Source organism: Bombus vosnesenskii, unplaced genomic scaffold, assembly GCF_011952255.1.
Source record: "Bombus vosnesenskii isolate JDL3184/JDL3185 unplaced genomic scaffold, Bvos_JDL3184-5_v1.1 scf7180000013883, whole genome shotgun sequence".
NCBI classification, from domain to species: Eukaryota; Metazoa; Arthropoda; class Insecta; order Hymenoptera; family Apidae; genus Bombus; species Bombus vosnesenskii.
Window position 1 is genome coordinate 320,045 of NW_022883264.1, and position 15,669 is coordinate 335,713.

Consider the following 15,669-nt stretch of genomic DNA (forward strand, 5'->3'; position numbering starts at 1 on the left):
AATAATATAAATTTAACAGAAAATAGAATAACACTTTTTCTTTCCTTTAACTAATTTGAATGCAATTATTATATACATAATTGGTGAACACATTCGAATTAAAACAAATGGATCAATAAAAATGTTGCTATGACAATAGATCAACTATAGCTTCAAAATCCGCAGCTTCTAAATTGTTTGAAATTTTAAAAATATTTTAAGCTTTGTCAGAATGTCTGTGGAAACTGCAAATAATGAATTTACTAGAATTTGTGTTATGTTACAATCGGAAGTAAAAAAGCGACGGATACAAGGTTTGAAGGAAGTTTTCACATTGTTAGAATTACAGCAATCTGAGAATGAAACCGTAAAATTATGGGATATTATAAATAAATATCTGTTGAGAATTTTAAATGATTCTGTAGAAGAATGTCGTGATCGAACACTGGAGATTATCAAGTTATTTATAATTAATTTAGCACCGAATGATAAGTATATTATGTATTTACTCCCAATTTTATCCAAAAGATTAGGTTCTTCTGAGCAAATAGAGACTTCAGAAGAAGTTCGACTGAAGTGTATTACGTTATTAAAAATAATAGTACTGAAATACGAAAACTTATTAGCATTATACATTGATGATTTAACAAAAATCTTAGTACAAAGTCTAGCAGACAATTATCCACTTGTTAAAAGAGAAAGCTGTGATTGTGTATCTGAATTTGCAAAGAATTTGTCAAGATATTTCTACGCACAATCGCAAAACTTTGTAAAACCAATTCTAAATAACTTTACACACCAACATCATAGAATTAGAATCGCTTCTGTTAAAACAATAGGAGATTTAATCCAATATGGAAATAGTAAATCTATAGAAGAAGTAGCTACACCAATGGCAGAAAGGTTGTTTGATCAGAATGGTCTTGTTAGAAAAGGTATTTCATTATTTTTATTCTTTATTTAAACAAATTATATTTAATATCATTGTACTGTTTCATAGCTGTAATAGAAGTAGCAGGTTACTGGCATCTAAACCTAAAAGATCGATATAACTGGTGGCATAAAATTCTTCCACTATTATTAACGGGTCTACATGATGAATTAGAAGAAATTAGACAAAAAGCTGGCAACTTTTGGGATGCTGCGGGACAATTGTATGTAGAAGAAAACCAGAATGATGAAAAATTGAAAAACAAACTGGATTTTCTTACCAAAGATCGTCATCATTACCCTAATGGTATGTTTAGTTAACAAATTGCTATAAAATATTATTTATGTCGTTATAAATCTCTTGCAGTTATTAGACCAAACTTAGGATGCCGTGTAATAGCACAACAATGCTTCAGTAAATTGATAAATGGACTTTGTTTGGAATTAGGAGATTGGATTGCAGACATACGAGTACGATCTGCACAATTACTTTGTGTATTTATTTTAAACATAGAAGAAGATATAATACAGCATATTGGAAAACTCTTGCCTCCTATGTATCGGTAAACGTATTAGTATTAAAATATGCATTATCAAATTAATCTTTAACTAATCATACTGTTGACTAATAATTATTTATTAGAGCTTGTAATGATGAAGATAACAGAGTTGTAGAAAATGTAGAAAGAGCTGCAGAATATTTAGGATATTTTGTATCTCCAAAAATCTATTGTCATTTGATAATCCCTACTATTGAAGACACTCCATCTGTAGGTCATTTAAAAGTATTTTCTGCAGTTTTAAAAGGTAGTGAACAGTGTGTGCTTCTTCCATTATTGGAAGATATTGGAAAATTCTTACAACAATCGCGTATCTGTCAAAGTAAAAAAGGAGCATATCAAAAAGAAATACTTTCTTGTTGTTCTTCTTTACTTTTAGTATGCAAAATGGTTTGTTTTATAAATATCTACATCATTAATTTTATTATTTCTTGCGCTAATATATTAAACAAATTTTAGGATTGCAAACTTATATCAAAGGAATTATTTATAATAATATTCACTGTTTTGTCTATGACACAAGAAAATTTGATAAATTTGAAAGCACAAGAATTACTAAGTATACTTGCTAGCATTAATTCACTTGATAATGTTGAAGAGTTATATCATAAATACATTGGCGAATTATTTTCAACATTTTCTGACTGTAAATCATGGTCAATTCATGATCCAGAATCTCAAATTTTTTGTGCATGTTTAACTTACGCTAAGCAAATTTTTGCTTATAATATGAACATTATTTTACCAGTTTTAAAACAAACTCTGACGGATGATGCAGATCCTGAATTGAGACTGAAACATTTTATTTTATTATCAGAATATTTTAATCAAGGATCTTCAAATGAGATTATGGATATGAAATTTTCTAGTCAATTTTTGAAAGATTGTATACTTCCTGGATTGATTTGGACAGCAGGAAGAACTGCTGAAGCTATACGTACTGCTGCAGTAACTTGTTTATGTTCGTTTTTAAATAAATATGAAAAAGACTCTGTTATGGAGAGAATTACAAATCATGGCGAAGAAAATATTTGTTTAATATTTGATCAAATAATTCCTGTTTTAATTAGTCTTGCAGATGATAATTCTAAAACAAGTAGATTTTATTCTTTGCAAGCTATGTATTTAATAATGTGTATCCGGAAGCAGTTTGATCACCTCGCGGAAGAATACATACATAAAATATATCCAATACTTTTGAAAAGACTTGATGACGGATGTGATGATGTTAGAGTAATATCATTAGAAGTTCTAACAGAAGTTTGGAGCGCAATACCTAAGGATTATGACATACAGTTTAATAAAGGACATATAGATACTTTGTATACCACAATTATAATATATTTGGATGATCCAGACAGCAAATTTCAAAATATTGCATTAGGTAATAACGTTTAAATTAAGGGTGCATTTTAATATAATATTTATGTAAATTGTAATATAATTGTCATATATAAAGTACTTATCTTTTAGATAAATTAAAGGAATTAGCCAAAGTGCATCCAGAATTATTATATCAGAAACTTCAGAAATGTAAGACAAATTTTAGAAATCGAAAGGATATGGAAACATTAATAGAACACTGTCAATTTATTTTAACCAGTAAATAAAATTGATGACCGTCAATTTCTATTAACCAATGAGTAAAATTGATAGTTATTATGTACGAGTAATATTCTATTCAGTGACAATATTTCTTGTATAATGTATATGTATATTTATTGTAAACAAAAATTAATTAATTTATTCAAAATAAATTTCATAAGCAGAATCTAAAATATCGTCTCATTTCAAGGTTATCTTAATTTCTGGCAATTTTTTTTAACAATTAACGTGAAAATATAACAACTGTTTGATACAAATACCCACAAAGAATCTACTTCTTTATTTTTTTCAATAAATTAATGTCTAAAAATGAATATGTATATATAAAAACGTGAGAAGACGATCTATAGATTTAAAGAATATACGGACATACACAATTTAGGAAATTTGTAATATATTTAAATGACCAAGAGATTAAAATAAACATACATATTAACTAAATCGAAAGATCTCATAAGATGATAATATAAATAAACTATTCCTTTTTGGACAAGAAATAATACAGGAACCTATGCAAGGAAAAGTTAACCTTAAAAAAGTATTAAAACAGGAAGTACCCGCCCTTTTGAAGTCGCCATATTGTCCATGTCTTCCGCTTTCAGAGGCGAATCACAAAGGGGTGGCAAACAGGATTAAGAAATTGCCAATAATTCTGTCCAAGTTTTCATTTCAAGCTTCATCTTATTATTTTATAATTGTGGTAAGCGTACTATTTGAACATTATATTTCTTCTAGTTGGAAAGTACTTTTTATGAATTTTTTTTTCGTTCGTAAGTCTGTTCAAACATTTTTTATCTTTCTGTCACTTTCTTATCTCAATAATTCACACATTTATTTTATAATCGAATAATTACTTAATATTTCTTAGTAATATAAAAATATTGAAGAAATACATAACATGAATAATTTGTACTGATTTTTTAATTTGAATCATCTAAAAATATTCTGTAGAAGCATATCTATATGGTTATATCTGTACGTCATAAATATATATCTGCACTGATGTTCGAATTTCAAAAATTGGTTAATGATTAAATGCAATGTTACGTTTATTGCTGTTAGAAGTATCAGATTCATTACCGATCAATTATTAAACAAGATTAGTAACCAACTTTTCCATTATTCTCATAATCCAGTAACCGTTTAGCCTGTGAAGTTCTGTTGTCAAATAAGTGAAATATTTATCAGGATCCGTATTGTAAAATTTCTCATAAAATACTTGGAATATTCTCATGTGACTTATAATATTTAAGTTTATAGTATTTAAGCTATTAATAAAATATGTTTTTGTCACAGTAAACATGTCAGAACCTAATACCGATCACATTGACTCCGTAGAAGAAGAATTAGAAGTGGAATCTAACTACAAACCCCCACCAGAAAAAACAATAGAACAAATCCTAGAAACAGATAAAGAAGATGAAAGTTTACGCAAATATAAAGAAACTCTTTTGGGAGAAGCAAAGTCTGGAGGTGTTGTTGTAGGTGCGCATTTCATTAAATATTTAAAATAAATTACCTAAAAGAGAAGATAAATAAAAGGTATGATGCTCTAAAATTTTATAGATCCAAATGATCCCAGGAAAGTAATAGTAAAGAAGTTAGCGCTGTGCGTAGCAGATCGGCCAGATATGGAATTAGATTTAACAGGTGACCTTTCTCAGTTAAAGAAACAGACATTTGTAATAAAAGAAGGTGTTAGCTACAGAATCAGGATTGACTTTATTGTTCAACGTGAAATTGTGCATGGCCTAAAATATGTTCAAAAAACTTATCGTCTTGGAATGCCAGGTAAAATTTTCATTAAAGATAAAATATTAGTTATATCTTAACTTTCTTTTTTATTGCTAACTTAAAATTTTTAATTATGTCTAATTTAAATTACTAAATTAATATTAAACCATTATATTTCATTTTTGTTCAATGCTTTCTGCTTTAGGTGTCACAGGTATTTTTAAAACAAAGTATTGACAGTACCGTATGTATGGCTTAACATGTTTAATATTCATTTGCCTTGTTATCCTTTCAGTGGATAAGATGATGCATATGGTGGGTTCTTATCCTCCAAAAACGGAAATTCAATCATATACAACACCAACGGAGGATGCACCAGCTGGAGTAATGGCACGTGGTTCTTATAGTGTAAGCTCTTTGTTTACTGATGATGACAAACACGAACACCTAAAGTGGGAATGGTCATTTGAAATTAAGAAAGACTGGAAAGAGTAAGCTCCCTTTTATAATGGGAAGCCCTACAACGATCGCAATTAAAATAAAAATGCCAAAAGGGACTCTAATTTTTATAGATATTCAGTCATACTGCGATGCCATAACTGTATTTTTTAAGTAATAAGAGAAAGAGTAACATTGATATTTATTTAGATACTTTTCCTAAATCGTAAACCTTAAAAGTGAACAACTGAGTACATGAATATATGCATACATAAACGCACATACTAAGATATGTATATGTGTATATATATTTACATAAACATATGTATATGTATGTATACACATACATAGTGAATCACGTAGGTACTATTTTATAATCATTTAAATTGTGTATATCAGTCAGTATTTAATTGCCTTTATATTGCGGTTATTCATATATTCCTCTTAATTTTTCCAATTAAGATCAGTGTAAGATTCTTTAGTATTATATTGTTAACACATTTTGCTAAAGTTTACTGTCTTGATTCAAACCCCTCAATAGTATATTTTAACTAACGGTTGAATGACAAAAACATGCTATTATTTCAAATACTTTGTGTTTTAGTATTTAAAGCTTGGAAATATCTTAAAGTTCAAGAATATAAATATATATCAAATTAATATACACACATTATTAATGTAGAAAATTTAAATGGTGCGCTTCAAATATTTCTTTATGTCATATACATATATACATTATTACTTTTTATTATATCGTATTAGACTTAAATTGTTTTGAAATATGGAAAAATTTCCCACATAATATGACATTTTTATAGTCCTTCGTGCGTCAAATTTAAACTATTCATTAATTTTTTTGTTTTAATAAGATTTACAATATGAAATAATAATTGTTTTATAAAACAATTTTTTTTAGAAACAGTTTTATAATGTACATTAATAGAAATTGCAATATGTATTGCAATTGTAATTCCAAACTGCAATAAAAATAAAAATATAAATTGCTTCTCAGTTACAGCTTAGAAAAGGCAAGTTACAAGCAGAAATTATTTTTTTGCTGATTTTCTTTGCTGTGCATGATGTGTAATAGTGTATGCATTTAACGCGAGTCCCTATGTGTAGAACAATATCAAGTTTCAACTAGAGGGACTAAAAGTTTGTTATTAAAAAGTGTTATTTTAATATATTATTCATTTTTTTTCTACATTTTAGAAATAATAGTTTATTAGAATTGCTTCTCTACTTTATTCATTAACAGTACCACGCTAATAATGTCACACAGCAGTAAAATATTAAAAAAACAAATGAAAAACAAAACAATTTTAAAAGTTCAAAAGTTGATTCTATTTAAGAATGCACCGAAAATGTATTTAACACTGTTCGTGATTCTAAAGCTGGACACATGTTAACCTATAATTTTAAGGTTATACTACATATACAATAAAACCGTAACTAGCTGCAGTAAAAATAAATGTTAGTAAATTGTTTGCAATTATTATTTTATGCTCCGCTTTTGTTATATTTTTACTATATTCAATTAATATATATCTTATTTAAATAAAGCATGGCAAAAGATATTTTGTTATAATAAACTAATGTGATGGTTTTATGATGTTAAATATTTAGAATGTCCATAAATGTATAGATCGTAACATCTTTCGATTAATATTTTATAAATATTTGAAAAATAAAAATTTTGATTCATTTACAATGACCATGTAACATTTTTGTATTGAAAAATAATTATGTTTTGTCTGTAAGTGCGAGAATGTAATAAATATACATGTTAGTAAAAAATAATCGTCCTTGCAATTATGTATTTTGTGAAGTAATCTAATATCAGATTTTCTAAATGTAACTTTCCATGTACCAAAAACAGGTTTTCTTAATTAATGCTAGTTTTATGTATAAAAATAAAAGGTCATTGATTTATTTATATTCTACTTTGTTAACTTCTTTTGAGTATATGTATATGTAACTTCTTTTGAGTTGATAATCATATAACCTAAGATAAAATAATCTAACTGATTTTTTTTATATATATATACATGTGTAATATGTTTATAAATATTGACTTCAATCTTCAATAATTATGGTTAGTTTTTGGAAATAAAAAATTGAGCAAAGTTTAATTATAAACTATAGTAGCAAATATAATGAAAGCAATGAAATTTTACGATTTTAGTATATCATAAATCAATCCGTGAAATGTAAATTTCTTACTACTATGAATCAATTTTTACTTCCACCATTACATGGTACTATACTAATATTTTTGCCTGAATGATAGGTGAGAGGTTATTGCGTATAATTTATTTTATGTGTCTCATCAGTATTAAAAGAATTGCACTTTGAAGTATTTGCCAATTTAAATAATTTATTTGTATAATGTATCAAATACATTGGAGTAAAGATGAATTCTTCTATCCTTCTATCCTTTCGTTGTGGTTGTTCTGAAACAAATCTTTCTTTAATGTTAATGGATTTTTTTTACAAAATTTCTGAATTTAAAATTTAAAAAAGAACACTTTGAAACTAGACACCGACCATTTTTCACTTTTACATTTGGCACGACTGTTTTTATTTTATTCGAGACATGGAAATGCTATTCTTTCCTTCAATGCTTGTTACTTTTTGAAAATTAGGAGAACCGAAAATGGCCACAGACCACAGACAACACTAATTACACAATTGGTCTAAGCAAGATGAGAAAGATCTTCTTGACAAAAACAAAGAAAATCACACCACCAAATTCACGATCAACTTCACGAGAAAACTTGTGTTCAACCCATACGACCAAGTTAAGTCACAGCATGCATCTCCCTTTCTTTTTTTTTCTTTTCTCTCTCTCTCTCTCTCTCTTTTTCTCTTTCTTTTTTTTTTTTTTTTAAAGCAATATAATTAAAACTTTCCTACGTAATGATTGTTTTCTTTTGATACCACTGAAACTAACTAAGTATTTCTTCTTGTAAAATTTTCATTCCCTATTAAATAGGTCGTTACATCTTTAAATGCCACTGAAATTATTAATGCATTCTTCCCGTTAAAAATCATTTACATTTCTAATGCAACAATCTTTACTTTCATTTGACGCCACTGAAACTTTGGTAGGTAAAGTAGGAATAATGAACGCATTGACTCAGCGTAATAGTCATCTATTTGTTGTTCCGACACTATAGTATTATTGAACCACTGCACCTTTGGTTGCGCCATGCTATAACGCACTTTTAAAATAGTACTTTAAAAGAGCGTCACAGTGTTGGTCGCCAAGCACAAACACTTGGATTATTATTATTTTTTTTTTTTTTTACATTTCACTGTACACGTTCTGCTTTTTTTCTTCTATGCTTTTCAAATATTCATCACCAAACACTGTCTTTTTAGATTCTGTCCTGTTTCACTGGAAGAAAAGCACATGGAGCTATTTAGGGATACTGTCCTTTCACTTTCATTAAGTTCACTTTTCAAAACACGTTCGCACAATTCACTTACATAAGTGTTGGATGTATATATCACACGGATAATTCTACATAGTCATAAAATGCAGTTTTACAATTAACTAGACTTAATTACTGTATCAAATATAGCTTCAACCAGACCTTTCATATTTCACCTTTATCTTCATTAAGATTCGTATTGTAAAAGAAGATTCATCATGAAATTTTGAAAACAAAATATTTTTTAAAAGATTTCGCTTGAATATGAAAGAACTGTATGTGTGTGTGCGCGCGCGCGTGTGTAGATGTGTGTGTGTGTGTGTATATATATATATATATATGCGCAGATTATACGATTATAATACAAATTAAATCTATGTCTCTTACGAATTATTTATGATAATTAAAATAACTTAATTAAGCGTTTCCTCAGAACTTAATGAACTCTGAATTGCTTTAATGTTAAACGCTATGAATACTTTTCTAAATAAAAAGAAAAATTAAGAGTATATATATATACGTAATAGCTGAAAATATTGTAATAAAAATTAATCAATATATTTGATTGAAAATTAAAATAACATTCTGTATAGAATTGTTACCATTATTATTACTTTAATATTGTTATTAATATAACTTAAATTTTCCTTGCAATTCAGATTCATAATAATTTCATTTCTTTTTATGCATATACAGGCTTGTACGTCTAGTAACCTTTCGATGTCCCTAAACATTTATAATTAAAAGAAAAAGAGTATGAAAGGAATTGTTTACATTGATCTAATTGATCTAATATTTCCTTATAATGTAATAGATACCTGAATTTATATTTTGAAATTTCTTTCACAATCCAAACTATCGTATGTATCATTTTACATAACATTTATTAATAAAATTACTTATTTAAAAAATTTATATCATGTATGTTTACTCTGAATATTTTTGATACTTTGTTTCAATACCTTTTGTTTAAGCTTTTCTTCTCCCTCATTTTTTTTTTTTTTTTAATACAAAATTTCAATCTATATTATATAATGTACAATTTTTAACAAATATTTTTTGTCGATGCAAATATGGTGATTTATGAGAACAGAGATCATAAGACAGATTCATATTATAAATTTTCTAAAATTTTGCACATTTCAAATATAAAGTATTTCTTTAAAAGACTGTAACTCATTTTTAATATGAGAAATGGTACTAAACACTCCAGCCAGTATATACATGTATCCATTCTAGTTTGTGATCATCGAGGAAACTTAAGCACTACCCCCCTTAACAACGACGATTACCAGATGATCCTCCTTAAGTCCCTCTTCACTGAGGCTTGGACAGGTTCGTTTTAATAGTTCTGTAGAGAATGTACAAGGTGGAAATGCATAAAGCACCCCAGTTCCCTCTGTATCTTTGTTAAGCAATGAAATGACACCAGCTGCTTCCTTTTGTTTTAAATATGATACTAAGTTGCGTAAGGGCCTGGTTTGAACATTAGCATCATCTGTAGATATAACTGTACTTGAACCAGCCAGTCCTAGGAAAATAGCATGTGAACTAGAAGTTTGAATTCTCTTTGACACATCATCTAATTTTGGTTGATCTAAACGTAATCTTTGTGTAATTCTCAACATATGTTTTCCATCTTCATCTTTCATCAAGGCCTCGATTATTTCTGTGTCACCATCAGTTAAATGGAACTTAGCTGGAAATAGAGAATTCTTTAAGATTAGTGCTCCTTGCCATATTGCTATTGATTTCCTTGCCACTTCAGGCAATGTTCGAGAAGTAGACAGCATTCCACTACGAGTATTCTCTGAATCGGAATCAGAGTCAATTTGCCTTCTGCGAGGAGATCTTGATCTTGATCTATCTACACCAGGTTCTCTCGATAAAGATCGACGTAAGCTTCTTGGTGTTTCATACTCTAATTCTGGAGGCGGTCTGCGGCTAGACCAATCGGCTTCTTCTCTCATGTAATTTTCTGGATAAGTCCCGCGATAACCCCCTCTTCCTCCGCCCCTTCTTTCATGCCAAGGTGCAGATCCCCTACCTCGGAATCCTCTTGGTCCATAACCAAAATCACTATCTGGCCCGTAAGGATCGTAAGGAGGTTCATAATCTACTGGTCTTGGTCTAAACTCTCCACTTTCTTCTGGGTAGGGTCTTGGTTTATATCCAAATCCAGGAGTCACATCTGCAAAATCGACTCTCAGCCTCCTATCTGGACCACCTAGAGGAAATCCTCTCATTTCTTTTACAGCAGCCTGTGCTGCATCAATTGAATCATATAAGATATAAGCATTACTATCGCCTTTGATATAATCAATCTTTTTTATTGCCCCAAATCGATCAAATTCTCTTTCTAACTGTGGTACAGAAGTCCATGGTCCTAAACCACCAACCCAAATTCTTGTGGTAGGCGTAGCTTTCCCATATCCAATTTTACATTGGAATTTTCCTATATATTGTCCAGAGAGTTCAACTTTACATCTATGTGCCATATCCAATGTCTGAAATCTGACAAAAGCATAAGCATTTCCTGTACCTGGTGGAGGTCTTTTAATATCAATATCATCAACAATTCCATATTTACTAAAGATACGTCTTAATTCGTCTTCTGTAATGTTGATCTCTAAGTTCCCTGCGAAAAGTGTTCTTGTCGCTAGTGGGTCATCTTCTGGAGAAACATGATGTAAATAATTGGGAAATTTATCTTTTTTATTCTCCACGCGTTCAAATCCATGAACTGGATGTCGAATCATCATATGCCTTGGAGGACCATAATGGTGAGGTGGACCAGGATGAACATGGGGTGGGCCATGATGAATTGGTGGTCGAACAAATTCATGATGAGGAGGAGGGATTGCTTCACGCCTCATTTCTCTGTGCGGTGGAGGCAAACCAACTGGAGGTCCATAAACTCTTTCATATCTTTCTAAAGGTCTGTGTCTATCTGTTGGACCAGGACTTCTGGCATAGTATCTTTCATAATCAGGGGGCGTGATCGATCTTGGACGACGGTAGGTATCAGGTCTTTCATAAACTGGTTCAACAAGTGCTACCTTGTCATACATAATGATTCTTGGTTTTGCATGCTTTGCATCTCTAGCATCTTCTGAACTTCTGAAGCAAACATATGCGACACGTTCATCTAATTCATGAGAAATTCTAATAGAAAAATCTCCGAACTTCTTATATTCTCTATAAAGAGTATCTTTTATCACTTCGTCACTTGCTTTTGGGTGAATTGAACTGATACAAAGCACTTTATAACTATATGGACGCTCTGGTGGTAATTCTCTGGGTGCTCTTAAATAATCATCTCTATGGGAGCTTGATTCTACGTAACGAGCATGAGAGGAGGCACGCGTTGGAGGACTGGGACTTCTTGCACCTCTACTACGTCGACGAATTCTTTCAGGAGTTATTCGCTCATCACTGGAATCATCATATCTGCAAATTAATTAAAACAGTTCTATTATAACTGAAATAGTTTTTGTTATATCGTAAAAAAACAAAAAATTTCAACGATTTACTATATACATATGTACTTGTTACCTCTAGGTAATGTTATATACCATCTCTAAGTCTATATATCTAAGTATCTATTCTAGTAAAGAAATATAAAGTAAAATAATACACACTTCGTATAAATTTCTAAAAATAGAGTTTAGTATATTATGAAAAATTTTTACCGTCCCATCGATGATCTACTTCTCTTGACGCGCGGAGGAGTGTCACGACTAGAGCTCCTTTTCATATTGTTGCGGATTTTAACCGTGATCTTATGTCGATCGTCACGCGGAATCCCAATCATCAACGCTGTTTAACACGGCAGAGCCGAACAAATGGCGAAGGAAAAACAAAGGAACAATAATTACACAAAGATTACTCGGCTTGAATCAAGCCGTCATTCACGAAGTCTTTATCCTCCTCAATGAGCACAAAATGGCGACTTTCCTCTTTCCTTACTTAACTTCCGGAATTTCCTAGTAAGCTAAAAGGAATTCCATAGAAATTTAATCAAATATTTAAGCTCTGCATTTCTTCAAATCTCTTAATCTCTTTTAACTCGGTTTATTCTTTCCAAATTATATTTGTTTTGATTTCTCTCTCTCTCTCTCTCTCTCTCTCTGTTTCTATATATATATATATATATATATATATATACATATATATGCTACTACTTGCATGTAAAAACTATTGATTCGCAAATTGATGTGCAAGTAGTACGTTTCCGTCGACGAAACGAGATGATCCGCTCAACATGTATTGAAGAAACAGCTACGCGCTTTTCTTTCTAGAGGGCATTCCAAACATATCAGTAGTTTTACTATTTCACGAGAGAGTGCATTCTATAAGAAATTTGATTGGTTGTATAAAATATGGAATAGATAATTTTATTTTTTTCTATTCTATTTTATTTTGGAAATAAGTAGAAATAAATGAATTCAAATCGCGTATCTATATCGTTATAAAGATGTTATAGTTTCGAATTTGAAAAAAGATTTTTACTCGTTTAAGGGGTAATTCTTTTTCATAAATGTTAATGCTATAAGTAGTAAGTAATTTATTGCATTATCTGTACATTTGAATGTTTTCAGGTACAATATATAACACATTTTAATGCGCTATAAATAAAAAAAAGATTAATAAAATATATGATATAATTGTTTTACATTCTAAGTAAATATATTTTGATGCAATTGTCCTTAAAAATATGTGAAAGGTGCGAGATTATTTAAGGTCGTTTGATAATAATTTCTGACAGTATGAAAATATTGTGCATCAATTCATCTATATATTATTGCTAATTCTGTATAGGTTTTATATGAATCTAATCTGACTTAGTTTTGCTAAGATTATTATTGAATTATTAAAGACTTCCGAATAAGAAATATTCTTAAGCATTTTGTTTTCATTTTGGAACTTTGCAAATAGAAAGTTCTGTAAGAATGATTCGTAAACTATGATCTATTAATTGTAAAGGGTGTATAAAAATTATGCGTAAAGATCACCATTGGAAGATGAGGTGCATCGATCGGCACATCATTAAGAAATGTTATTGCATTTTAAAAAAATATAGTTTACATGGTTTACATCTCCACTTCTAAAGAAAAGCTAATAACATCAAATAGTACCTCCTTCAGTTCCATTCAATATTTGTTTGAAAAGTTTTTCTATACAGTGACGGACGAAATACAATGAAAAGAAAAAGATTTTACCTTAAAATTCAAGCTGCAGGACAATTTTTCACTGAACGTTTCTTACAAATGTCCACAGACCTGAAGATGTATCGATCTTTATACATAATATTTATACATTCTGTGTATATTTATAAAAGGTTCGGAAAAACCCAACATAAAAGTTTTCAAGAAAATGTAGAAGATGACATGACAAATAAGGGAATTGTATTAAATATATGAGAAGTACATAAAGAAAACAAGGTCAATTTCTTACGCCTTTATAAAAAGAGAAAGGTAATAAATATATTATATACATTTGTAACACACTTGAATTACTTAAAAAATGGAAATAGGTATCGATTAATTATAGTTATGATTAATTATAACAGTTTATTTTTTCTTTCTATCATAAACTGTTGTACTTTTCTGTCGAACTCTTGTCTGTTAAATTTATATTCTTGCGCTATGTCTGGCATTAAAGGATCATCAGGATTTGGATTTCCCAATAGACATTTTACAGCATCCAGAAGATTTTTTATTCCGATAGTTGGATTCCAGTTACCTTTTGGTGGCATGTTTAAAAGATCCATACAAATTCGGCCATTATTATCAATATTTGGATGATAAATAGGTGTTTGAAATGTAATCCTTGGAGGTTCAAATGGATATTGTTCAGAAATATCTATGGACAATTGAAAAATGTGTCCACTATATGGGCTTCCAATTGGTCCAATAATTGTTGCAACAAGGTTTTCAAAATTTTCAGACCGTGGATAACAAGAAATACCTTCGACAGGATTTTGACTAAGTTTTTCAAATTCACGTTTTAATCTGATAGATTTCTGCATTATGCCACCATTAATAGGAATAAGCAGATCTCTGAATGTAAGTTAAACAATAAGCTAAATATAATTTAATCTAAACAAACAAAAGAGACAATATAACATTAATTTGAAATAAAACTATTATTATATAATTGTTGTCTATTTATAATTGTAATACGTAAATATTACACAAATAGAATTTTCAATTGTCGAATGACCTTTTCGTTTCTTGTATTGATAGTATTATTATAATTAATCGACAATGCTTCCCTTCTTTTTTCAAAATTACATTTCTCTGAATAACGAATAAATTAATTGTATGTACCTGAATCAATTATTATTTGTACCTTTTGCCCAATTTTTTATCATTACTTCGTTATTTTATATATTGACTTAATACATTCTACTTGCACATACTCTTTACCCGTTCGAGTTAAATTCAAATTTTATCTTCCGATTGCTTTAGATATAATTATATCGTACTAATTTTTCATAAAGTTACCTGTTAATGTAACATAACTTTTGCTTAAAAATTATGAACGTTGAATTGTTTTCAAACTAGTTGTAAATAGATGTATCTTTCAAATATTGCGAGTACTTGGTCTAACAGATCCAGCTGGAAAAGGTAAATAAAATTACGTAGTCAGAATCTAGGGGAAAATCTGAGATGTTATAAAATAGTACATATATATTTTCCCGAAGATTAGGTGGAAAGTGAAATGTCGAAAATATAGCTGTGTCGTTTAATTAAATATACTTATACCGTTTAGCAGATTTTTTTCAGTGATATAAAATATCCCTAAAAATTATTATTCACTAGCGACTATTAAGCAATATTTGGAGTGTTTACAAATTAATTTTTATTCACGTGTATATTCAATTTTTGAATATATATATATATATATATATATATATATATATATATATAAATGGATATTGCATTAAATTAAACCTTCTTTAAATACGAAATACGGTGATA

At 29.3% G+C, this 15,669-nt stretch overlaps 3 protein-coding genes and 1 long non-coding RNA gene across 10 annotated transcripts; 2 read left to right on the forward strand and 2 right to left on the reverse strand.

Annotated features, from left to right (window-relative positions):
- The first annotated feature begins 16 nt into the window (after window positions 1-16).
- LOC117239165 (rho GDP-dissociation inhibitor 2) lies at window positions 17-5,451 on the forward strand. Of its 4 annotated transcripts, XM_033504544.1 has the most exons (9): window positions 51-914; window positions 980-1,216; window positions 1,277-1,472; window positions 1,553-1,859; window positions 1,929-2,853; window positions 2,943-3,061; window positions 4,376-4,559; window positions 4,641-4,865; window positions 5,104-5,451. In XM_033504544.1, exons 1-9 carry the CDS (start codon window positions 212-214, stop codon window positions 5,301-5,303), a joined length of 3,096 nt encoding a protein of 1,031 aa, XP_033360435.1. In that variant the 5' UTR covers window positions 51-211; the 3' UTR covers window positions 5,304-5,451. The 4 variants fall into 4 exon arrangements, 2 of the variants coding, with proteins under 2 accessions (XP_033360435.1, XP_033360433.1); XR_004494366.1 differs by lacking the exons at window positions 4,641-4,865; window positions 5,104-5,451 and having other exon boundaries at window positions 17-914; window positions 2,943-3,774; window positions 4,413-4,477; XR_004494367.1 differs by lacking the exons at window positions 4,641-4,865; window positions 5,104-5,451 and having other exon boundaries at window positions 17-914; window positions 989-1,216; window positions 2,943-3,774; window positions 4,413-4,477.
- A 4,222-nt stretch (window positions 5,452-9,673) lies between these two features.
- On the reverse strand, window positions 9,674-12,791 carry LOC117239087 (RNA-binding protein spenito). Its single transcript, XM_033504373.1, has 2 exons — window positions 12,376-12,791; window positions 9,674-12,133 (listed from the first exon to the last, which is right to left on the reverse strand). The coding sequence occupies exons 1-2, from the start codon at window positions 12,495-12,497 to the stop codon at window positions 9,943-9,945; spliced, it is 2,313 nt and encodes a 770-aa protein (XP_033360264.1). The 5' UTR covers window positions 12,498-12,791; the 3' UTR covers window positions 9,674-9,942.
- A 58-nt stretch (window positions 12,792-12,849) lies between these two features.
- On the forward strand, window positions 12,850-14,188 carry LOC117239093. The gene is made up of 2 exons (XR_004494350.1): window positions 12,850-13,206; window positions 13,285-14,188. It is a non-coding gene; the product is annotated as an uncharacterized LOC117239093 (long non-coding RNA).
- On the reverse strand, window positions 14,070-15,334 carry LOC117239090 (ubiquitin-conjugating enzyme E2 T-like). 4 transcript variants are annotated; one of them, XM_033504382.1, is made up of 2 exons: window positions 15,193-15,334; window positions 14,070-14,722 (listed from the first exon to the last, which is right to left on the reverse strand). In XM_033504382.1, exon 2 carries the CDS (start codon window positions 14,712-14,714, stop codon window positions 14,247-14,249), a length of 468 nt encoding a protein of 155 aa, XP_033360273.1. In that variant the 5' UTR covers window positions 14,715-14,722; window positions 15,193-15,334; the 3' UTR covers window positions 14,070-14,246. The 4 variants fall into 4 exon arrangements, with proteins under 4 accessions (XP_033360273.1, XP_033360271.1, XP_033360274.1 ...); XM_033504380.1 differs by having other exon boundaries at window positions 14,070-14,784; XM_033504383.1 differs by lacking the exon at window positions 15,193-15,334 and adding an exon at window positions 15,016-15,172.
- Window positions 15,335-15,669: the final 335 nt, after the last annotated feature.